This window comes from Hipposideros armiger, unplaced genomic scaffold, assembly GCF_001890085.2.
Source record: "Hipposideros armiger isolate ML-2016 unplaced genomic scaffold, ASM189008v1 scaffold_75, whole genome shotgun sequence".
In the NCBI taxonomy this organism is placed as follows: Eukaryota; Metazoa; Chordata; class Mammalia; order Chiroptera; family Hipposideridae; genus Hipposideros; species Hipposideros armiger.
In genome coordinates this window covers 2,203,595-2,228,282 of record NW_017731425.1, presented here as the reverse complement: position 1 = coordinate 2,228,282, position 24,688 = coordinate 2,203,595, and the positions used below count along the sequence as shown (strand labels likewise).

Here is a 24,688-nt window from a genome sequence, read left to right as displayed (position 1 = left end):
GTGGGCGACAAGAATGACACTGGCTACCAGAAGAAAAATGTCCCCAAAGGGGATACTCTGGACACTGGGTGTTCTCAGATCCCTGTGGCACCACAGGTCATGAGCCTCGTGACTCAGTGACCGCTCTCATCCCCCACTCCCCAGATGGAGCGGCAGCGCCTCGCTCGAGAGAAGCAGATGAGGGAGGAGGCTGAACGCACGAGGGACGAGTTGGAGAGGAGACTGCTGCAGATGAAGGAAGAAGCGACGATGGCCAACGAAGCACTGGTAATTCCCAAGGGGTCTGGGTCCCAGGAGGCTACACGGGGACTTGCTTGGTTTGCTGGAATTAGACCCCCCGGGGATCACAAATTAGTGACATTTGCTTTGACATTTCAGCTTAAAAAAAAATAATACACCATTGCCTTTTCTTTCCACCTGTGCTGGCAGAAGCAGATTTAAGTTGAGCTCTGTGCAGCCAAACTCAACTTTCACTGTGGGTTGCCTTTAAAGCAGGGCCTCTCAGCCTTAGCACTACTGACATTGGGTCCCGATTGTCCTTTGTGGTGAGAGCTGCCCTGTCATTGAAGGATGTTTAGCAATGTTCCTGGCCTCTATCTACTAGATGCCAGTAGCATTACCTCACCCCCCCCCCATTTGTGACAATCAAAAAGGTCTCCAGACATCGTTACATGTCCCCCAGGTGGCAGAGTCTCCACTGGTTTGGAACCACTGATTTAAAGGGAAAGAAGAACAGAATTAAGTTGTTTTTCTCCCTCATAAAGCATAAGCCTTTGTTCAAATGGGTACTCTGAAAAGGTGCTTTCTTCTGGCGCCCTATGGATAGAACCTGAAGGGCCCTTCTGACAAGTGGAGGGGTGTGGCTTGTCATCTGTTGCTAGAGTGTCATCTGAGGGGACACTCAGTGCCAGGGCCCTACGGAATCCGAGACTGGTTCTTGCTGATCTGAGTGTCTGAGGTCAGGTCTGGTGGGATAGCAGGCACGTGATCCCCGCTCTAGCGGATGATGCTCTTCTCTCCAGATGAGGTCTGAGGAGACAGCTGACCTATTGGCAGAAAAAGCCCAGATCACCGAGGAGGAGGCCAAACTCCTGGCACAGAAGGCTGCAGAGGCCGAACAGGAAATGCAGCGCATCAAGGCCACGGCCATTCGGACTGAGGAAGAGAAACGCCTGATGGAGCAGAAGGTGCTAGAGGCTGAGGTGCTGGCACTGAAGATGGCTGAGGAGTCAGAGAGGAGGTCAGAGGTGGGGGCGGGCAGGCGCTCCTGGGCACTGGGACCAGGGCGAGGGGCTGCTCAGTCCTAATCCTGCCCCGAGGTGGAGCCTGACTGCAGCTGTCCTCAAGCTGCTTCTCCATCTCTGGGGCAGGGGAAAGAAAGGCTCCTCTTTTTGGCAGGTTGGTGGGGGCTGGTGCTTAATCAGTTTTGTAGCTGGAGCTAGTGGAAGGGACACAGGAACACAGTTCTTTTGTTGAGTTGACCTCTGGTCATGCTTTTGCCGTTGTAATAAACCCCTGTCCCTCTGATAGCTGTGTTTGCAGGAAACCATTGAGCATGTCCACAGACTGCTTGTAGCTGAGGAGATGTAAGGAGGCTCTTCTTACACTTAAAAAATGGGGTTCTTTTCCCTTTTTATTTAGGGGGAACGTGGAGCGACAGCAGCTATTTAACATAGCAGCTAGGCACTACATCCCTGCGGCCCTTCCTTGGTGCTAAGGCTCCTGAGGCAGATGGGAGGGGAGCGCTAGGATCTTCTCTGTCCAGGATGCCCAGGCTCACGACCAGGTTGAAGGATGGAACTGTCGTCTGTACTTTTCAAAGACTATTCTGGGCTCTGGATTGTTCTGGTCCAGCAGCCTTCCGAAAAACACATTCCCCACAGCATTTGATTCTAGATTTAGAACACTTGAATCTGGCTTTTCACTACCAAGGAGCATTCACTCAGTTGTCCTCTCTGCTTTTTGCATGTCATTATGCGAATATGGTTCCTTGTTTCCTGCCCTTTCCCAGGCCACTTTCTTTTTGTGTTCAGGTCACTTCCCCCTTGAGTGAGGCCTGTGGGGTTGGGTCCTGTGTCCTACAGGACAAGAACCTGCACCAAGGCACGAGGCCCCCAGTGATGGCGTCCAAGGAGGTTGGCCCTCGCCTGTAGTTGTTTTACTTTGGGCCTGTGAAAAATCATCACTTCCTGCCCTTTGTGGTCCAATATAAGACCTTAAAAAAAAAAAAGTCCTTCTTTATTTTATTATTATTATTTTTATTTTTAAAGATTTTATTGGGGAATCGGGGAAGGGGAACAGTCAAGTTGCTGTCCTTTTGTTCTTCAGTCTAGTTGTGGAGGACACCGCTTCACTGGCCCATGTTGGTATTATCATTGTGCTCTTCCCGGGTGAGGCAGTCGCTTGCCGGCCATTGGACGGTGGCTCACGGCAGCTCACGTAGGCTGCCAGCCACTCACGGTAGCTTTATGGCAGCCCACTGCAGCCCCACTGCAGCCTACACCATCGCCTGCAACTCACGACAGCCCAGCTCCAGGCCGAGCTGTTGTTCACCATCTTAGCTGTAGAGGGCGCAGCGTCACTGGCCCTCATGTGGGATCTGAACCGGGGCCCTACTGCTCAGAGCTGGCGCTCCCAAGCCAACTCTTAACCAACACACCACTCGGCCGGCCCCAATATAAGACCTTTATTCCACTGGACTCTTCCTTTGCCTGTCCCACTCTCACCCAGAAATGAAGCAGAGAAAGCCTGTGGGCCCTCCTCCAACTCCCCTCCCCCTCCACCAATTGTTAAGGTTTCTACTTGACTCTTGTCACCAGCTTCCTGCTCTTCCAGTTTACATTTACCAGTTGAAGTGAGCAATACCTGGGAATGTTGTCCTTGCTTTGGATTTCTGATTTGGAGTTCTGATTTCATATAAATGTCCACCCCCCCCACACACACACACACCCTCCACCACACTTCAGTGTCCTTGTTTGCCTGATCTGGTGCCATCCTCAGGATTCACCCAAGTCCTTCCTCTCCAGGAGGGTAAGGGGGAGGAGGGGTCTCTTTCCTCCACCTGTCATCTTCTGTGGAGCTGATGGCTGCTCCTTTCTGTGCAGGGCCAAGGAGGCTGATCAGCTGAAGCAGGACCTGCAGGAAGCTCGCGAGGCAGAGCGAAGAGCCAAGCAAAAGCTCCTGGAAATCACCACCAAGCCCACATACCCGGTGAGCCCTTCCTCCCCAGCCTGGCAGTGCCTTCAGGGTGACTGTTAAAGCAAACACATGGCAGGATGAGTGAGGCAGAGAGCCTGCAGTTAGGGACTGGGTAGAACACTTGGCCTGCTGCTTGGCCTTGGACGAGTCAGTCACCTCTCTGGTTGCCTAGATAACAGGCAAGAGAACTTGATCTCTAACCTCTGAGTGCCAAGCTGAATATAATCTTCAACTACCAATATATATTAATATCATATACCATAATCGTAGCTCTAGGCAGGGATACTCTGTAGACCTCTTGTGAGCTACTGCCGTGCAAGAACCAGCTTCCAAACTCAATTTGGAGGCAAAATGAATAAAGTCTGCATACAGACTGGGTGCACAGGTGCATAGAGAAGAACTTAGCCCAGCCTGGAGGGGCAGGAGAAGCTCAGGATGGCGCTTGGCTGACTCTTGAAGGGTGAGTAGGAACCAGCCAGGTTGGGAAGAGACGATAGGGTATTCTGGGAAAGTGTACACAAATGTAGGCACTGCACAAATGTAGGCACTGCACAGTCACACACACAGACATGCATGTGGCAGAGAGGCAGGTGCCCAGGGTTGGAGATAGAGGGAAATATAAGCATTTTGCTATTGTCACCTGGTCTGGTTATCTATCACCATGCAGCAAGCCACCCGAAGCCAGCCACGTAGCTCAAACAACCATCTCTCTCATGGCTCAGTGGGTTGACTGGGCTGATTGATGGTCCTTCCTTGGGGTCTCTGAGGCGGCTGCTGGCAGATGGCAGCTGGGACTGGAGTCTCCTGAGGGCTCACCTGGGCGATACGCGGGATGTGTGTGTTTTTAAAACACACGTTGGATCAAACTTTACACACTGCTCTAACAACAAATAAATAAACAAACCCTGGAGGAGAGCAACTATATCGGGTTTTTAATCATATTTCACTGTATGGATTGTAATTCATCTAACCAGTCCCCTATGGCTGTGTATTTAGTCTGTTTTCTTTTGCAATTATGAACAACACTGCACTGAACATCCCTGAACATAAATCTTGCATATACATAAGGCTGTATCGGTAGATTCTCATCAATAGAACCTGGAGTCAAAGAAGACAGTTGTGATGGGAGGTCATGGTGGTGCTGGGAGGCAGGGCCTGTGCTGTGTCCACTGCTTTTGTGGCTGATGGAGGGACGATGGTTAACCCAGCAGTGCCCCTCTGGTAGAACCTGAACCCACTAATTGGAGATTTTTTATTCATAGCCCATGAACCCAATTCCAGCTCCGTTGCCTCCTGACATACCAAGCTTCAACCTTATTGGTGACAGCCTGTCTTTCGATTTCAAGGATACTGACATGAAGCGGCTTTCCATGGAGATAGAGAAAGAGAAGTACGTACGTAGTCTCCCCAGCCTTGTGCCCTGCTTGGGCAGCCAGTGAGCTAGAGCGAGTCGGGCTGGGCCTGGGGAAAGTGGAGGGTTGCTGCCACAGCCTGTCGCCAGCTCCTGCAAAGGTTTGCTCTGTTCTCACCCACTGGAGGAAGAATTTCCTAATCAGAAATGAAGGCCTACAGATGAGCATTCAATCTTCCAGGATAAAAATGACACTTGATTGGTGACCTGGAGATGATACTGGCTCAAAAACCTCACCTCAAGTATAGGACTGGCTTTTGGGATTTTTGAGTTGGTCGGACTGCTGTGCATGTGGTAACAGAGTGTGTGATAATGTTCTAACATAGTAACAGAATGTGTTTCCTAGTTGTGTTCTTTGGCAGCTGAGATCTGCGGCATTCCATGTCTAGAACGAGGGTGAGAGAGACGACACTCAGGCTTGAGGCCAAGGAAATTGAACGTCCAGGCCGGGCCCGCCCTGCTGTGGGGCAGCACTGAGCGGAGCCTGCATGCCCTGTTCCCAGCAGCTCCTGCTGCGTTGTCCCCCTCCTGCATTTTACGGTCAGTGGATCCGAGATGGCAAGGAGTCTCACTGCAGAGGAAACCTAACCGAGGTTCCCCCAGTTCCCAGCTGCAGATAACTGGCCAACTCTGCCATGGCTTACCAGAGAACAATCATAATAGCTACCATGTATTGAGTGCCTGGGTGTCAGGGTGTTTTAGCTTTTATCTCATTTCATCCCCATTAACTAACATCAAATTGACATTAAAGTTAGGGTTTAATGTTCTCATTTGTAAATGAGAACCCAGATTTGGAGCGTTTAATGAACTCAACCCTGCATCACCGGATTCAGCCCCGAGCCCATCTGAACCTCTGCTTTCATTTTGTATGGTGTCTTGGGACAACCCTCTTGGGACAGCATCTCCTTGGATCCCGGGGTGGGCAACCACAAGCCGGGCTGAGGCTCTTTGGGTTCTCACACTGAGGTATAGAACCAGAGTCTCTATCTGTGTGGTTCCTGCTGTCAGAGTTCCCCTTCCAGCCATTCACCATTGTCTCGTCGTGCTAAGTGTTACGTGGTTTTGATCAGGGTGAGGCTGCATCCTGTCCTGTGTCCCGATACCTTGTAGTTTCTATTTTCTTACTTATTAGCTACCTGTGCACATGACAGCATCCATAGGCTCGCATGGGAATCACTACAGAATATTCCTTGGTGTTTGTGTTGCATGGTTTGTCTGGCCATTCCCTTGTAGTTGGACCCTTTGAGGATGATTTCCAGATTTTCACCATCATAGACACAGCGCATCTACCGCAAGTGATGGTGGGGATTTTTTTTCTTCCTGGTGTTGGCTGAGTGAGTGTCTATCATCTTTAGGAGATGACATCCCAAAACATGTAGGGATGTAGGGATGTGGCCACAAACAGTCAGAAGAGCTCACTTGAATGGACTGACTTCTCCGAGAAGGGTTGAGACAAGGAGATTGTTTTGAATGCCAGGAGGCTTGTTCAATGTGTTGTTTTTTGTACAGAACTAAAAACTGTATTACAACTGAGATTTATAGAGTACTTTATAAGAGTTTACAGTAGAATAGAATGTTTTCCTATACTTTATTCTGACTACAGCCCTGCGATCATTATCCCAATTTTGTAGATGAGGAAACAGATTTATACCAGTTTAGTGACTGGCCAAGCTCCCATGGCCATAAGTAGCCAAGGAGAGACATGAACCCCAGGCTTCAGACCCTGGATCCCATGCAGAGTGGCTTATAGGTCGGGAGCATCTTAACCCTGGTAAGTCTCACTGCTAGCCAAATTTGTGATGCACTATGTCCTCTTGCTGGCAGGGTAGAGTATATGGAGAAGAGCAAGCACCTGCAGGAGCAGCTCAATGAACTCAAGACTGAGATCGAGGCCCTGAAACTCAAAGAGAGGGAGACAGCCTTGGATATCCTGCATAACGAGAACTCGGACCGGAGTGGTACTAGCAGCAAGCACAATACCATCAAAAAGGTACCAAGTCTCTTGTCTTTCGCTGATGAGGACAGTCATTAATGAAATGTGAGGTTGGCATCTGGTTTCCTCGGCAGCCGAGTCATTCGACTGTTGTCATTTTTTATATGCACTTAGTTGAGGAAAGTTTTTGACGCATGCCAAAAAGGGAATTTAATCTGCCAGTGACTGTGAACCCATTGGCTTGATGGAAGGGGAGCTTTTAACACAAGCATTTCATGATGAAATGAATCACTGTTAGTGGATGGGTTTTGATCTATCATTTAGCAGTAAAGCAATTCTGTCTTCTAAGCCAAAGGGAGTTATGCCCAGGAAGCTGCCTTAATTAATGAGAAAGTGAAATGAGATGGAGGCTGTTGAGAATGGATTCTCCCGCTAGTCTTTTTGTGTTTTTTAAGTGGCAAGAATTATAAAATTATGTTCTTGATTTAAAAACCAAATGCTGAATTTAAATATGCTTAATGTTTTACTTTTTACCTTAGCCTTTAGAATGGTCTCCCAGTTTAAGGAATATCTGTTTTCAGTGGTTAAGCTGTATCTGAAAACTCTAAGACACCTGCATCTACCTGCCATCATTCATAGGTACAGTTGGAGCCCTGAATTCTCTTGACTGCAGCTAGTATTTATTGACAGCAGGTAGAGAATTCCTTTTAATAGTGTAACCTCTGGCTTCTGTTGTTTACTGCATTTCCCTTCCAAAAGCCAAATTATTAAACAATTAGCAAAAGGGGAGCTGAATTGAGGCTTCAGCCCTCGAGCAGAGAAGTAAAATGATGACTGGGCCAGTGAGCCAGTCAGGCCTCAGAGGAGCTACCCCAGACTCCACCCCGCCCCCCACTTACTCATATGGGCACCAGGAGTGGTCTCATTTTTGCGGCTGGTCCAGTGAGCTGGGCCCTCAGCCACAGGAACCTGGAGTGCTGAAAGCTGGAGAGACCCGTTTCCAAGACATAAAAACAAACAGATGAACTCACTTGTCATAATTTCAGGCCTGTCTGAGCATTTTTTGCAAGTGACACGCGTGGCATTGTTGATATCACAGGGTATGTTTTTGTTTTTCTTCATTTTATTTTGCTGGTTTAGCCTCAAGCCCAAGGCAGAAGACCTATCTGCATTTGAGTCCTCAAAGTAGGTTATTCCCAGGTACTCTGTATGTGGTGATGGTACTGCCCTCTGTGATACTAACCCATGCATGAGCTTGCCTGTCTCTGTCCCCGGGCCATGCCGTGCCCTCCCGAGGACAGGTGGTGCCTGGGTACTGGCCGAAGCATGCTTTGAGTCTGAGAGCAGGTGTCCACCCTACAGGGCCTCCAGGGGCCCAGAAGAGCCTCATTCTGAAGAGCATGTCATGGGGCTGTAGGACCGGTCGTCCTTCACGTGTTGTGTCACTGTTGGGCTGGAGAAGGTCACTGCTTCTTGTCCAGTCAGGTCTGTCTAAAAGTCCTTTGTCTTGGTGGTGTATTTCTTAGATAATAACCCTAGCATGGAAATGGGGTAAATCTGGGTGTTTTTAAGAGCAGTGTCTTTAATTCAAGATCAAGACCTTTTATGTGGTGACAGCCTCTGAAGAGTATGGTCATACCTGACAGCTTCTGGTCATGGAATGAAGGGGCTGCCCCTGCTCGCTCATTTCTGTTAGAGCCTCCTCTTTCTGTACACATCCATTTTCTTGTCAAGTAAAGCAAACCAATAGCACAGGGGTCTGATGTGTAGTCAGTCTCAGCAGACTGTCCATCAGCGCTCAAAAGGCTGTCTCTGCTTCAGTTCCTCCACAGCCTGGGGTGGAGCTGTCATCGGAGTGAATGCACATTGGGACAGTGCACGTGCGGGCACCCAGTAGATGGGCAGTCAGTGGTTGTTGAGGGAATTAATTGAATGATTGCTGCTTGCTTTTTGCAAGAGTTCGTTATTCTCCCAACATGCCTCGGCAGTGGAAAGGATTTATTATTCCCAATAATAAAATAACATCCTGCCTCTGGCTCCTCACCTAATCCCCAGTGGTACCCGAGCCACTGAGACCAACAACATCTGACAGTCACATAGGATGTGTCCTTTGGAGTCCTCACTGTGGCTTTTGCTACTAGAATAAAATAAGCTCATTGGAAGCTTTCTACCAAAAAATGAGATCTGGCATAAATAGATCCTGTCTGTGGTTGTTATTCAAGCAAGAGAGGGTAGCTATTAAAGCCCCAGATGGATCTCATTATCAGATGGATTCGAACTGTCAGTGGTTCCAAGAACCCATGGCATGAACCCTGGTTTTATTTAGCGGGCTCCTATTTCTTCAGCTTTCCTACCACATGTTGGTGTTGGAACACCGCAACACCGAGCAGTGCATGCTCTGAGCAGGGGTGACTAGCACCAGAATGGGCAGGTCAGGTGGACATCTGTTCAATAGTGACCCCAGGGCACCCAGAGGACCCCGGGTGGAACCACTTTGGCTTCCTGGGCTTTGTGGCTAGCACAGGGGCAAGCAGAAAATCCTGTTTTATTTCAGCCTGTGCTGTCAGATATTCCCTACAGATGACTGCCCTGTTCATATGATTTCATCTTTCCTCTGTCTGTAATGATTCAGAGCGCTTAACTTCTTCAAGGGGCCCCATTATGACCGTCAGTTCTCACTGAGTTTTATTATAGACAAATGAGGTTCGATTTGTAGTCAGATTTGTACTGCTGCTAGGACCTACAGAAGCTTTTTTTTTTTAATGTCTTAATATGAACCTGTTATCAAAGCAGGCTGCCAGGCTCCAATTCATCAAGAATTCTGATGAATCAAGGGTTAATAAAAGCACAGACTTGGCTTTTAATACAACTGGAGTTGTCTCAGCATCACTAGATGTAATAGTGCTACACGTAAAGTTTGATGCACTTTCCATTTTTTTAGGCTTTGGTGGTCCCTGTGGCCAGGACTGATGACCAGCCTCCCGCCTGTGCTGGGGTAGGTCTGGGGTTGTGCCTGCTGCAGCCTGGGCTTTTAGTGAGCCGAGCTGAGGAGAAACACCACTGCAGGCTTTGGAAGTGTGGGTGCCTAGAAATGTCAAGGGCAGAGCTCCATCTACAAAGTCTGGGATGAGAACCGCAAAGGCTGGTGGTGAACTGGAGAGTTTCCAATATTCTGAAAGCTCATTAATCTTGGTTCAAACCAGCCTGCATTGATTTTTGTTGTGTTTTTAATGTTTTTTGATCATAGATTTCTACAAGGAAGGAATGGTTTTCCCACCTACTGTGATCCAGGCTCCTCCTTGCTTTCAGTAATCTTTTGCCTCACCAAGGGGTCTCAGTGGCTCACTGTCTCAGCGGCGCCTCTGGGGGCTGGGTAACACTTCAGCTAATTCCAAGGGTTTACCCTTGGGTTACTAGGGGTTAACACATTCCCTTTGGAATGCTGAGAGGCAGTCCAATCCGGTTAACTGAGGTGACCACTGCTCTGCCACTTGCTTTCTCTGTAATTCTTTCTTTCTCTTAAGGCTCAGTGTTCTCATCTGGTCCTTACCACCGCCCGCCCTACCCCCCACCCCCACCCCCCACCCAGGATTGTTGTGAGGATTGAATGAGGTAATGGACATAAGAGCTCAGCCAGGGCTTAAAAATATATAAAGAAACAAATCTGTTTGTGAGGGAAGCACCACATTTACATACACAACTTGTGATACGTGTATCCACTAATTGTATTAATTTACATGTGTCTGAAGGTAAAAACCTTTAAAAAGCCAGAATTAACTTCACTGGTTACTATCTGATTTGGGTTTGCAAGGGTATATTTTTCTCTTCCTACTAATTCCCCACATTTCCACTTTTTCCCAATTGATAATTTGTGCAACTGGTTTGGCATTTGTATCTGAGTCAGAACGCCACCAGTGATCGAAAGCCACCCTTGGGAATTGAGATTTGTTTCATTCTTAGGGGGAGTGACAGCAACACGTATTCTGTGACATCTGTGTCTTTTGGAGTGAGGTCTGGCAGTGAGGCTGGGGTGACAGGGACACAGGTGTCATGGCTTGATTATCTTGCCTACAGAGCCACCGCGCTGATGAGATGAGCAGTGGCCAGGTGTGACTGAGCTGTGCAACACACTTTGGAGGTGAAAATACAGTCCTGGAGTGTACACACTTCAGGGTCCTGCTTTCATCCCCTCTCAAGGGACAGGTTTCACTCCCTGGTCCCGAGCTGGTTTGAGTGTCAGCAGATTCATCATGGTTTTATGCCCGTGGTCTCCGAGGGAGCACAGAATTTTAAAGGAAATCGACAGATGAGAAATCACAGGGGTCATAGAGCTTAGAAAGCTTATTTTATTAGTAAGTGGTTTGTACCATCGAGGTCCAGCTATGGGTTCTGCCAGTGGAGGAACAGGAATGAGGAGCCGTGACATTTATCTGAAGCTCTAGCCACCTCTCTTGGAACAGGAAGACATAAAAGTCCAATGTCATCTTCAATTTGCACGGACTTCCCTTGGAGATGCAGGGCTGGTGAAGTGAAGGAGAACACTTAACACACCCTGGGAAGTGATAAATCACAGGGCAAGATCGAATATGCGTGAAAGGCGCCTCCCGCAATTAAAGCAAACTGCCAGAGCCTCCCTCGTGACCTCTGGTCTGCATCGCCTGCCTCAAAGAGGTCTGCTGAACAGTTTATGTTGCATGTGTGTTCAGCCTCCCCCGACCCCAGTCCTGGGAGCCCAGTGGCTCTGCCTACTTTGGAAACTGGGCTTTGTCTCATGGAACACCCTCTACCCTGACATAAAAGGCGGTGCACTGGCTGCCTGGCTCCAGAACCTTCTCTTTGTTGTTGTCGGACCCCCACAGATGGGAGGAGGGAAGAGGAGAAGAAAGGGGACTGGGAGTGGAAGTGGGGTGGGGAGCAAAGCTTAGCAAGGAGCTCAGCAGCACCAGCTGTGGACGCAGAACACGTAGAAGAGAGTGTGGTGGCCCTCTGGACTCTTCCTGGCTCTGGGAAAGCACAGGGAAGGCACTGGGAGGTATGGGCTGGTCTCAGAGGATGCGCCCCTCCTGGACATGAGGCCTGGGCCCATCCCTCAAGGGGGCTCTCACACACACACAAACAAAAGGTGCCTCTTCACAGACACCTTAAGGTTTTCCTGCTTGTTTCTGGAAGCTCTCTACATAGAAAATTCTACCAGCCTTTTCCAAAAGACCACAACCCAGTCCCTTTTGGTTGGGAGACTTTGCCCGGTCAAGCAGATTCCCTGTGGGAGGCATGGAGGAGCCTGTAAAGCCTGCCTTGCCCTCCTGGCATCTATGATAGCCATTTGGAGGTGCCCGAGGACATTACTGGGCCTTATTTGATGCAGTAAAACATCCCATTTGGTCCCTCAGCACTGAAGATATGTTTCAGTGCAGTTTTTCTCCGGCACCTGATTTGTTACTGCAACAGTGGGAGGGAAGAGATAGGATGCAAACTCATTCTGCGGGCTCGAGGCTCTATTATGATCCTTGCCGTGATTTCCCTTTTGATACTGGCAATTTGAGAATGACATCCCAGATATACTCTGTGTCTTTTTCCTAAGGTACTCACTCGCTCAGAGTGCTCAGAGCTATCAGCCTCCACCTGCCCAGTGAGGTGAATCAGGCAGATTAGTCCATTTTCCAGGTGGCAGAATGGAGTAGCAAAGGGCCTTGCCAGCATCATAGGGGCAGACACCAGTTTCCAGGCATCTTTGCTGCTGCTTTCGGTCCCTAAAGGATTAATAACACAAAAGAGACCCTCTGGGTTCCCCCTGGCAGATTTCTCTCCAGAGCAGAAATTGGATTTGTTAGCAGGGATAGACTTAGCCTTTCATCCCACCTCTGTTTAGGGATAAGTGTGTGAATAGCTCTGTCTCCCTGCACATCCCCAGATGGCTTTTGGGTGCAAGCTGTCGCTAGCAAGATGGCAGAAAAGCTTTCTGGCCAGTTTACAGCAGCTATTCCCCCTTCACTGGCCCTGCCCTCAGCTCAGGTTTGGAAGTGGGAATGTTTATCATGCTCCAAGCCAAAGATTGTGTTGGAATTTGCTGCTGCTGGGTTTGCCTGTCACCTTTCTGCTCCGGAGTTGGCTTTCACTCTGTGGATCTGCGTTTCCTTTGGTGCCCTCCCCCCTCCTTCATTTTCAATACATATGTAGTAGCGGAGAGGAAGTGTAACATGATTTTAGGGCTTGCATTTCAATTTCACTGCATTTTTACGGGACAAGCAGAGTCTCAGCGCCTGGAGTTATTAGGTTAGTATCTAAAATGGGTTCAGCATTGTGGGGCTTATTGTTTAAAATGAATTAGAGGGCCCCCTCCCACCTTTCCTTCTCCCTCCGCCTTCTCCCTCGGAATGCGTGGATTGAGGCGAGGCCCCCAGAGACCAGTTGGAGGCATCCCAGCGCTCTGATTAGTTGTGCTCTCCCAGCTTAATTGTAGAGCTTCCTTTCTGTCATCATCGATAGCCATAGTGGCTCTGTGTCCTGCCCACCCCCCCATGCCACCCCATTTTGCTTTAGGAACCAGATTATCACAATGCGGCCTTGTGAATCAATTTTCTCTATGTGCTGATGAAAAGTGTAATTCATTCTTAATCAAGCAGCCTTGCTGCTACAGGCTCTGTGCCCAGATACATTTAGTTCCCCCCAAAATGACTTTTAGGGGAGAGCTGGGGGAAGAGTTGGCAGCGCCCCCCCTGCTGTGTTTTTCCAGCAGGGGGCACTCTTGGGACAGATGCTGGAGGAGCCTTTGCAGCTGGAAGCCCTCCCCTGCGGGGGCAGGTTGGGAGGGACTGGTGAGCCTGGTATTTGTCACAGGTGCCTTCCAGGCCTGCCGGCTCGAGACCCTGGGGCTAGTTGTTCTTAGGAGTAGCAGATGCCAGTTCCTTGCATTGTGATGGGCTGCCTGAAATCCTCCCCCAGCGAGCACCAGTGAGTCTGCGTATTTCCTGTGTGCCTGGATTAGGGAGAACCTGCTGGGTACCAGGTCCTTCCTAAGGTCCAGAGGAGCCAGCCTTCTGTGTTTTTAAGGAGACAGCCATGTCTCCTGAAGCTGAACTTGTTTAGATTGGGTGGATGTGTCCCTCTGGTCACACCATACAAAGTTTGGGGAGCGTTAGGAGGTCTGGCTCTGCCAAGTGGCTTTCCCTCCTGCCCTTTCACAGCCTGATGGCTGTCACAAACAGTTGGCAGTTTGATGGAGAAATGAGCAGGAGGAGAGGTGACCTGGCCAGTCTTGTGTCTGTCGATACTGGGCAAAAAGAAAGGGGCCAGGCTTAACAGGTAGAGCAGAGCCCCCATAAGATAAAAACCAAGCCGTATAGGTCTGCGGCAGAGGAAGAAAAGGAAACGTGTCTCAGAGTGGAATTGGATTAATGACTGACTTGAACAGCTGGTTCAGTCAGGAGAGAATTTAATTCCGCCTGTATTATTCACACAGCTGATTTTAATCAGATGTGAAGAGACAGCTGGAAGAGAGAAGCACTGGGTCAGTCCAGTGCCCGCTGAGGAAACTTCATGTGCTTTTAGTCATTGTTGGGGAACTGGCAGGAGCACCGTGGCTGGAGGCTGTGCGAAGCCCATGTGGCTGATCGCTTCCCGAAGGAACTGGGCATGACCGCCAGGACTCCCGTGGTTGGCCCTTGTCAGGATTCAGTATGAGTTTTAAACAGTGCATGGCAGACATGGTCACCCACTTGTCCTCAGAAGGAGTCAAGCAGGTGGACCAGACTCAGCAGATCTCAGAATGATGCAGCCATTGTCAGTGAGGCTCCCCGCTTACTTACTTAAGCTTTTCTCCTCCTATTGAAATTTGGAAGAGACCTCTTTGCCGACAACCTTGGCGATTGGCCATGGCGGTGTGCTTGTAGAGCCCACACCCCATGAACTTGGAGAATTACCCTCCCTCCTGGAGGTGCTGCCCGCCCTCCCCCTGCACCAGTAGGTCTAGTTGGAGGGTGCGGAGGGGTGTTGTTTGGTCACCAAAGGGAATGCATGGGGTGGTTGGGACTCACAGGACTATCTTCCGTGCTCCCAGTGTGACATACAGGAGGCGAGGGCCTGAGCCGGATCATCTCTGTGGTACCTGTGTGCTGTGTGGAGAGAGCCAGGCCGACCACTAAGCAAGAAGATGGCCCAAACACACGTGGGCTCGTATACCTTCGGGTGTGCGGGGTGGTAGGGAAACGGAACGCTTGTTAGCCGGTTTTCACGAGTACACAGAGAAGGCCCACAGAGGCAGTTTATTTTATGAAGAGCTAGCTCTGTGCCGTTTCCTCTGAGCCTTCCCCCTTCTCCTTTATGAATACCTCCTGCCTGTAGCTGTACTGTAAATATGACAGCTTTCTAGAAAAAGCAGGTGGTGAAGGATCCCACGGGCGAGGAGAGTGTGCCCAGCGGAAGTGGGAGGTGGGAAGTGGGAGGCTGCACAGCGGCCAGAGCGCAGCTGGCAGGTGTCTGAGGGGATGCCTCCTGGGCTCTTTTCAGGAACCCTCCCTTGCCCTGGGCCACTGCGCCCCCCCCCCAGGGAAGGAAGCCCCAGGCTTGTCCTTGCAGACCCTCCTCTTACTCCCAGCACCCCCCGTGCCCTCCTATGTCAGACGCAGAGCGCGCTGGCTGGCTCAGCTGAGAAGAGGACTTTTTGATGTCTAAGATAAAGGAGGCTGCTGAGGTGTAAGCAGGCAGTGGCCGCGGTGGTAACTAGAAGGGTTTCAGCAGTGGGCAGGGGGTTCATGTGGTAATTTCCTCTGACGACAGGGTTCCTGATGGAATTGGAACTGCCACGAATTGTACAGTAAGGGTAAAAGGCGGGAGCGGTGGCAGTCAGGAGTGCTGCGGGCTGCGGCCGGAGGCTCCCAGTGCCCTCAGTGTCAGCTGCCACATCGACTGCCTCTGCCCGGTGGCTCTGCCTGTCCCTCTAACAGCCTAGTGCGTTTTGGAAGACTGCACTCTCTCCTCTTGCCAAGGCCATGTGTCTGGGTGCATTCCTGTTTGTACAGGACCACAGTACTTGACTTTGCTCGGCACCTTGCTGGCCTGGGGTACAACTTCTGCTCTTGCAAGATGAGAGGTCAGGCTGAGCCGCTGCTATGCAGTGTGGGGTGGGGGTTTGAGGAAGCATCCTGCCCATCCAAAGAGGGCTTTGCATCCCAACAAACACTCGTTCAAGTAACTGGAGTCTGGCGCTGCCAGAGCTGCCAAAACCCTCCCCTGGCACCTTGAGGGGACAGCCAGCACGCAACTTGGGTAGCGGATCCAGGAATTCTTGGAGCCAACATTGTACAAATGGGCAGGAGGCTTGTGGAGGCCCCCACAGCCTGGGCTCCCTGCCTGGGGAAGTGGCCAGGCATCTGGGGGCATTCACTTGCCCTGCCTCAGAGGCCACAGAGGCCAGCACAGCACGTGACCCTGCCTTCACCTGCACCCCCTTCTAACCTGCACTGTGCCCCGCTCCCCTGCTGGAAGGAGAGGAACCAGCGAGCGTGGGGGAAGAGAAAGAAACGTGACGCTGCTGTTAGTAATAACAGCTGTTGAGTTCTCACTGTTCGCCAGGCATGGTGCTGAGTGCTTCACAGTGTTTCCCAGTTACTCCCCATGTTACCCTGTGAGGAAGGGGCTGCCACCACCCTCGCTTCATGGTGGGGAACTGAGGCCAGAGCAAGTAACCTGCCCAGGACCACCCAGCTGGTCAGTGGCTCAGACAGCTTTGGGTCAGGTAGCCTGACTGTGCCTGTGTGGGACTTGGTGGGTCGAAGGGTTGGAGGTAGTGCCCTGTCCCCTGCATGTCCCCTGTCCCCCGAGGAGCCGGCCTGAGGTCTTCTCTGGGAGTGTGGGAGAAACCTGAGCGGAGACACTGGGTTTTACACCTTTTGATTTAAACTCTTCCCCCAAGAGGATGTCTGTCCTGGTGGTTCTCTGGCTCTCTTTCTTTCCCATTTACCATCCCGGTGTCCATGATCACAAAGCCCATAACTCCTGGCCCTTCTCCTCAGATCACGTTTAGGGGGAAACCCATCCAAACTCAACTGCCTTCTAGAGGAAGTTCGGTTTCAGCAAAGAAATAAAAGCTCTCTCCATTCTGATCAGTGCTGGGTTTTCCAAAGCGCTTCTGAAATGGGTTCCACTGAAGAAAACAGCTCAGATGCCTTCCCACATTCAGCTTGTTAGTCAGGAACTTCAAGGCCAAAAGATTTGGCACAATTTAAAGAGCCGGTCCTCAAGCTGTTTCACTTTGAGCACACTGATGCTGCCTGTCTGATGGTGAAATGGTTGGTTTGGCGTCTTTCTTCCCCCGCCCATTGGAGAGCCACGAATGGTACCAAGGACTTTTCGGATTCAGAGACTGCCAGAGGTCGAGGGAATGGGCCAGACCATCAAGCCTGCCCCTGTGGTTTAACTCCAGAGGAGAGCTGCTCAGAAAGCTCAAGGATGTCCACTGAGGCCATACAGTGAGCTGGTGATGGAAGCGAATAAGTGCCTGGGCCTTCTCAGCCCCGTGTGAACTTCTCGCCTTGCCCACACATCTCACCATTTCGCTATCATTATAACCTATATCTTATTCATTCAACAATCATTGTTTGAACTCCTAGTAGGTGCAAAGCACTAATGCAGTGTGAGTGGTTCGGGGCTATGAAGATGGAACAGCATGTACTGTGTCCCCCTCCCTGAAAACTCTATGAGGTCCCATAGCTGGATATGGAACACACAGTCTTGCTCAAGCAGTTGATTTCAGGAGTAGAGCAGGGAGCAGGACACTGAGGGAGGGTGCCTGTGCCAGATGCTTCTGTTTAGGGCGATCCGAGGAAATGGCCGACAGAGTCGGTGAATTGGGGTCCAGCAGTGCAGGAGGTTGTAAACTCTAATGCCTTATCTGCCATGCCGAGAGCTTGACACAGAAAGGCTTTATAGTTTCTGGGCAGAGGACTGCACCGTGTGCATTGTCTCCCTACCCAAACCAGCCCCACCTAGAAAGCCCATTGCCTCCCAGCTTGTGGACGGAAATCCCCTCTCAGCTGCCACGTCATGGGCGAGTCTGCTTTGGAGCTACCTGGGAAACCAGAAGTGGAAGGGACAGGCTCTTCCTCATCTGACTCAGGCCTGCCTTGCCTGAGGCCACATTGCCTTGCCCCCGCAGTGTCCCCAGGGCATAAGGACTGAGCCACTTGCTCTGCCAAGTTGGTCTTCGGAGCCCTGAGGAAGGTGAGCCTCCCAGGCTGGCACCATTGCAGGCAGCACACTACAGAGGCTCGTTGGAGGCCCTTGTAGACAGGAATGTGAGAACCTATTAGAATCTCTAGGGATTTTCCCTCTGAAAAGGCGATGTGGATGAAATGTTCCTGCTGACATGCTTCTGCCCACTAGCCACCTCCCCTGTAACGTCCTCATTTGTCACCTCCTAATTTGGGTTCTTTGGCAAATCTGAAAACTTATATGGGATTGACCACCAGCTTCTTGAACATCCACTTGAACCATCTTCCCTTTCACTCCACACCACCTTTGAGGTCAGTCCACCAGGCAGGATGGCGTTCTGCTGTGGAAGAGTAGAAATCTAGTCCCCCTTTCAACTTCTTCTCTGCTTCCTTGCAGCTTACCTTGCAGAGCGCCAAGTCCCGAGTGGCCTTCTTTGAAGAGCTCTAGCAGGTGACTCAGGCATCCCTGGATCCGCCACTTCTGCTGCTCCCAGCACCCGCAGGATGGGCCAGACACCGTGGGAGCCACCCGTAGGTGGGCTGGCTCGGAACTTCCATGGGAGCGCTGAGCCTTCCCTCAGCCGAATGGAGAGCCCACCCTCCTTCATGTGCAATTGCCTTGAACTACAGCCCTGCAGAGATTTCTCTCATGGGGTTCTAGTTCTCCTGACCTGAGTCTTTAAATTTCTTAAAAATATTTGTCTTTCCCCGTCTAATGTGTGATCCATACTTCGTCAGAGTCACCCTGGGGTGTGTGTCTTACCATCCAGTGCTGGCCTCCCAGCCCAGGCCGGGAAGTGTCTGTAGGGAGTGACATGCGTGAGCCCCTGGATACCAGGAGGCTGGTGCCACCACCCCACCCCTGGGTTTCCAGAATATTCATTTCCTCCCCTGGCAAGGAACTGGCATGCAAAGAAGCACGGCCCTCTTGAGCCCAGGCAGAGCAGCCTGCCTGCTGCACATCATCAGCGAGCTCGCCCACAGCCCATGAAGAGCCGAGGGATGGGGCCCCGGCCCAAGCACCCCCGAGGCAGCACTCTGGCCGCCATGGCTGGGGGAAGACGAGGCAGAAGCTATGGCAAAGGGCTGGCTGCCAGCAGAGGGGCTGGGAGGCCAGGAGAGCCGTGTAGGATTCTGCACCATCAGAACACAGACTGTCCTCCTACCACCCCAACCAAGGCCCCAGAGGCGGGCGGGAGCCACATGGCATTTCCACCTCCCTGCAGCCTTAGCCTCCCCTGCCGGTCGTGGACTTGGGGACCCTTTAGAGCTCTGAGTCCCCACAGGTACTTCTCGCTGGCCCAAACGCCGAGTTGCACTGGGCCCAGCCTGCATTGTTGATCTGAATCACTTTTTCTCCTGGCCGTGTGCCAGCAAGCCCCTCTTAACCCATTATTATACTTGGGCCTTCTTTTGCTATTGCCCTCGTCCCCCAGAGGGTCCTTTATAGTCCCTTGTGGGCTGTGTGGGGTCCCTTTGTGCCCCTCCCAGCTTGAGCTGGATGCAGGTGTCACTCACAGTTGGTGCGCCGTACCTGCTGGTGCACCAGTACCCACCATGCCGGGCAGCAGGCCATAGACCAGCCCTATGGCCAACGCTGGTTCCTTGGTTTGGAACCACTTTCTTGCCCTTTCTGTACAACATGGCTTGGTGCTGCCATTCAGATCCTTCCAATGGGGCTGTTTCGCAGAGCAGGTGATGAGTCTTAACCAGTGAAAAGATGCTTATTAAATGAAGACGTGTGAGGGCCTGGAGATTTCCCGAGAGCAGAGGTGGTCTCTGGCAATCCTCTGTGGCGTGAGAAACAGAAGTTCACAGAAATCCTGCCTTCTTTCCACAGTCAGGCTGACCTAATAGTGTCCTGGGCTGGCCGCCACCTTTTTGGGCCACATTGCCCCGAGGAAGCCAGCCCTCTGTGTCTCGGCCCCCATCCTTTAAGACATACAGGGTGGGACTCCGCTTCTGGACACTAAGCATGGATGGCTGGGGCTGAACGAGTTCCTTCGTGTTTCCCTGTCTCTCAAAGGCCTCTTCCCCTGAGATGTCGGGGGAAGTAAGATCTGGCTTGTGGCTGTGTCCTCAGGCTCTCCACCCATTCCTGAATATCCATGATAGTCACTTTCCTCCTGACATGTAAATTTAATCCGGAACTGTGGCTATGGGCGCAGGAGCATGGCGGTCATTTATAAGAGCATCGTCAGGCTTTTTAAAATTATTATTGTTTAACTGCCGTGTGTATGTCTGGAGTCTAGGAAATGCCAAGCCGAGTGGCCAAGGGAGCCAGCTGGCACCTGAGCTGTGGGGAGCCCCCTCGGGCCTGGGGAGCAGACAAGAGGCCTCGCTCAGCCAGGAGCACTTCAGCCCTCGGAGGCGAGACCTGGCGGGCGCCTCCCACAGGTGGACACACGGAGACAGTGGTGGCTCTCAGAAAGGCCTTGAGCCCCAGTGGAAGGAGAAGGAATGAAGGAGGAGCTTGATTTTCAGCAAAGTGTGCCTGTGGCTCGGGGGACCATTCTTCTTAAGTGAACATTTTTAGGGCGGGGAGATGATCAAGCAAGGAAGCCTCTGAACTCCGTTGAGAGCAGGGGCCTGGCCATGACTATTTCATTACAAGCACTGCTGAGGGGTTTTGGTCAGAAGCACCATTCACGAAGTCACTGCCCAGCTAGTGACACGCTGTGAGGCTGCGCTGTCACCCTTAGCTGTTTTCCCACAGACCACCTCCTTCATCCTGAGTGAGGCCCCACCTCAGCCACAGCAGCACTCTGACCCCTGGTATTCACTCAACTATTCATGGACGCAGCCAGGCCCCACCAGACAACACCCGGTGGCATTACATAACACTTCTTAAGTGACTGTGTTTTGTAATCCTGGGGGCAGGTTTCTCTCTCGCCCTTTCTTTCTCTTTCAAGTCAAAACGGCAAGTCCAGCAGCTGACACCCAGGGAAGGTAACTAAGTGTTGCTTGCTGACAGGGCTGGAGCCTCACAGCCCCTGGGGGAAGGCAGCCTTGGCGGGGAGGCTTCCAGAGAAGCTCCAAACGTTTTCAAAGATGTCAAACCGCACTTCCTCCTCTGGGGCCCGAGTTTCACCTCCTATCAGGGCCAGACCATGGAAGGCTGTTTTCTGTTCTGGGGATTGCTGTAATTTAAATGATTGTTTTAATAAAAACTCTAAGCCGTAAACAGTTTGTCTTGGGTTTCCTCAGCTAGCGTGTTGCTCAGGCCATTGAGGTGGCAAGACAGGCTGGGTGGCAAGGCCACCTCTTACGGGTTTTGAGGAAACAGGGCCTCTGCCCTCCCTTTCTGCACTTCAACTCCAGCCCCGTGTCTTTGGTAGTAAAAGGATCACCTTTTCTGGGCTGATGACACCACCCCTTACTATACCTTCACTTGGGAACTCCCTTCTCTTTTTCTGTGGGGCGCTTGGGGTTGTGAAAGGGGTCCTGGGCCGGGTCCCAGTGCCTGTGTTTCCTTTCTACACCCCCTACCTGTCCTCAGTTCCAGACCTGAAAACTAGGGTGCTGGACTGAGTGATCCCTCCACGTGCTTCTGCTTCCTGGTTTCCCCCTCTGGGCTCTGGAGGAGGGAGGGTGGGCGGACATGCAGAGCCACTGGCGGCCCAGGCACTGTGTGCAGAACAAATGAGGCCCAGCTATTGTCACGGGACCACACAACATTAACACTTGAAGTTGGGAACTACAGCTGTAGAGCTTCTGGTTTTTTTGTTTTGTTTCTATTTTTTCAATCAATAAAAGTCCTTCATTAAGACCAAAACTACTGGGGTGGCCAGTTAGCTCAGTTGGTTAGAGCGCAGTGCTCATAACACCAAGGTTGCCAGTTCAATCCCCGCATGGGCCACTAAGCTGCACCCTCCACAGCTAGATTGAAACAACTACTTGACTTGGAGCTGATGGGTCCTGGAAAAACACACTGTTTGTTCCCCAATTAAAAAAAAAAAAAAGACCAAAACTACTGTAGGATAACCCTTTCCCAAATCACACATCTTAAAATCAGAGATTCAGGTGGCACATGTGTTATCAGGACTTCTAAGGGACCACAGTGCTGCCTGCATTTCAGGTCTCCATTATACAAACCAATCAGGAAAACAACCTACCAAAATACATTAAAATGTCCAAGAACCTGAGTTAAATATAACTAGTTTTTAAATATATTTTGGGAAGATACGTTTGAAGTTGTAAAATTAGAAAATTGTAAAATTGGTAAATAATACTTTGTTAGTTTTTGTTTGTTTGGTTTTTTTTTAAAGATGTTTTTTATTGGGGAATTGGGGGAGGGGAACAGTGTTAGGAAATTGGGGAAGAGGACTCGCCAAGTTGTTTTTCTTCACTCTTCGTTGTGGAGGGCGCCCGTCGCCATCTGGCTTCCCGTCAGCAGCTCTTGGCCTCTAAGCTCAAGGTGCTGTGTTCAGTCTTAGTTGCGGGTGGGTGTTGCCCACCATCCAACAGGCAATCTTGTTGTTACACCAGCTGAGCCATCCTGCTACCTGTTGGCAGCTCAGTGACGGCTCAGCTCAGGCTCAGCGACACTGGCCCATGTGGGAATCGAACCGGCGGCCCTGTTGCTCAGAGCTCGCACTTTTTTTTGTTTGTTTGTTTGTTGTTGTTGTTTTTTTTTTTTTTTTTTTTTTTAGCTGAGCCATCCTGCTACCTGTTGGCAGCTCAGCGGCTGCTCAGCTCGGGCTGGACTCGAACTGCTGTTGCTCAGAGCTCAAGCTCTATGAGCGAGCTCTTAACCAACTGAGCCACTCGGCCGGCCCAGAGCTCGCACTTTTAAGCCAACTCTTAATCAACTGAGCCACTCAGCCTGCCCAATACTTTGTTAGTTTTGAATTATAGAATTAGTAACTAACTAGATCATTTTATGAGATAAATAATAATATGAAACTGCTTCATTTCTTAAATGTAGAGTGTTATTTTCAGTGATTGGAAATAGTTTGATTTCCTACATAGGGTGAGCCAAAGAAAGTACCTAACAAACACTTGTCATTTGAAGCTGTCCAGATAATATTTTAACCTGACATTTTTTTAAAGCCAACCTCTGACCCCCAAAAGATTGTAATATGCTCACACTGATCCCAAGGTCTTCATTAAGTGAGGTTAGAATGAATAATACTGCCTGGTATTTTGGTGTGGGGGAGACCAGTGGATTTCTACCCTGCTTTTGTTTTTAGTTTGTTTTGACCATGCTGTAACCCAAAACCGCTGGCCTCCCCTCAGTGCTTAATTGTGGTGTTTGCAGCCTAGTCCCATGGGATCCCTCAGTGGCGCCTTCTGGCCTCCCTGCCAGCACTTGGTCCTTTGCCTCTGGTCCTCACCTGAGAGCTGAGTGCCTGGCAGCTGTTCCCAGGGCTGCCCACCCCTGAAGCCTTCGCTTTGGAGGAGCGGGTAGGGAGCCACCCACGTATAATGATGAGTTGGCAGCAGGACTCTGGGGGGGAAAGGTATTGGTGAGAAAATTGCTGCAACTGTGTCTAATCCAATTTCTTGCACGTCTGGGGAAGAGAAAGTCGAGCCTTCCACATACTCTCTGTCTCCCTCTCAGACAGCCCAGGCAGCGGAGAGCGGCCACGGGCGCCTCTTCCCTCCTGGGGCTTCCTGGCAGCCTGTCATTGCTGCATTATGGCAGGATGCTGCGGCCGCAGTCCTTGACCGGGTAGGGAGTCTGGTACTCACTTACAGGGAGGTAGCGCGGGCCCATTCATCAGCACCATGCGGACCCGAGCTGACCCAGAGGAACCCTCACAGAGTCCTCTCCTGGTTCCCACTTCAAGCCCATCTCTCACTGGGATGGTAGCTCCTGGCATGTTGCCTCTGAGCCAAGGAAATAAAGACATCTCCTGAAGAGAACCGCAGCCTGCGCAGCCAGAGCCTGCCTGGCCAGTCCGCCAAGCCACACGCTAGCTCTGTGCCGCCCCTTCCCTATAGGGCCGGACGCTTTGCTTCCCCAAACCTGATTCCCCCTCTGGAAACAGGGTTGACAGTGATGCCTCTGGGTACCTCTGGGACATTGTCAAGGTAACATGAAGAACATGCCAAAAAGTACACAAATTTCTAAGAAAAAAGGGGTGAGGATGGGTAACAGTGTTACCGTTATTTACAAGTCATAGAAGCAGCATGCATGAAGATACATGAAACCTTTTCTTTACACCCAGCCATGCGGAGGGCTGAGGAAACCACATAGCTGAGGGGCCCTGGGCCCTTCATGGCTTGGAACTCAGAAAGCCCTGGGTTCAAACCCCTGCTCAGCCACGTGCCATCCATGTGATCCCAGGCAAGTTACCTAAGCTTTGGGCATGGCCATTTCTTCCTCTACAAGGGAAGTTTCTTAGGGTTTTGGGGGGATGAATAATGCCGGGAAAGCTCTAAGTGCACTGCCACACAGGGAGGGTGGCTCTTTTTCTGGATGCTTCCTCGGGGTGTGGGTGGGGGTTGCAGGAGGAAGCAGAGAAGAAAGCAGTGGTGACCCCAAGGAAGCCCCGGCTCAGAGGGACCAAGCCCACTGTCAGCCCCCACGTGGGCCCCATCCCTCCACCTGCACCAGGAGCTTAATGAACCTGCATCCGGCCTGTTTGTCCTTGCCATGTTTGCCCAGTGCCAGCTGCAAAGCCCTGGAGATGATAGATAACCCCGGCTGGGGCTGCCTGGAAAGATGTTCTGGTTTGTCACATTAATACTTGCTGCTCCGGTCAATAATTTACTGGAGGCTAAGGGTGGGAGAGGGTTGTGTGTGTGTGTGTGGGGGGGGGGGAACAGCGCCTAGCTCTACACCTGGAGCTATTCCGCTTACCTGGGCTGTGAGTTCCCAACCGCAGATACCAGGGAGGCACAGCAGTGACCTAATTTTCTTTTATCAGGCATAAGGAAGAAGTCCCCGTGGAGTCTTGCCCATTTCCAATATAAATAATGTAATTCCCCTGC

At 51.0% G+C, this 24,688-nt stretch overlaps 1 protein-coding gene across 2 annotated transcripts in view; it reads left to right on the top strand.

Annotated features, from left to right (window-relative positions):
* The window catches only part of NF2 (NF2, moesin-ezrin-radixin like (MERLIN) tumor suppressor), an 81,454-nt gene extending 60,521 nt beyond the window's left edge, over positions 1 to 20,933 (top strand). The window contains exons 11-17 of one of the 2 annotated variants that reach the window (XM_019643158.1): positions 145 to 267; positions 1,023 to 1,240; positions 3,105 to 3,210; positions 4,461 to 4,588; positions 6,434 to 6,599; positions 7,683 to 7,727; positions 18,147 to 20,933. In XM_019643158.1, the coding sequence (XP_019498703.1) occupies positions 145 to 267; positions 1,023 to 1,240; positions 3,105 to 3,210; positions 4,461 to 4,588; positions 6,434 to 6,599; positions 7,683 to 7,718 (777 nt within the window). In that variant the 3' untranslated portion in view covers positions 7,719 to 7,727; positions 18,147 to 20,933. The remainder of the gene's footprint in view (positions 1 to 144; positions 268 to 1,022; positions 1,241 to 3,104; positions 3,211 to 4,460; positions 4,589 to 6,433; positions 6,600 to 7,682; positions 7,728 to 18,146) is intronic. The other variant, XM_019643157.1, reaches the window with a different exon arrangement.
* Positions 20,934 to 24,688: the final 3,755 nt, after the last annotated feature.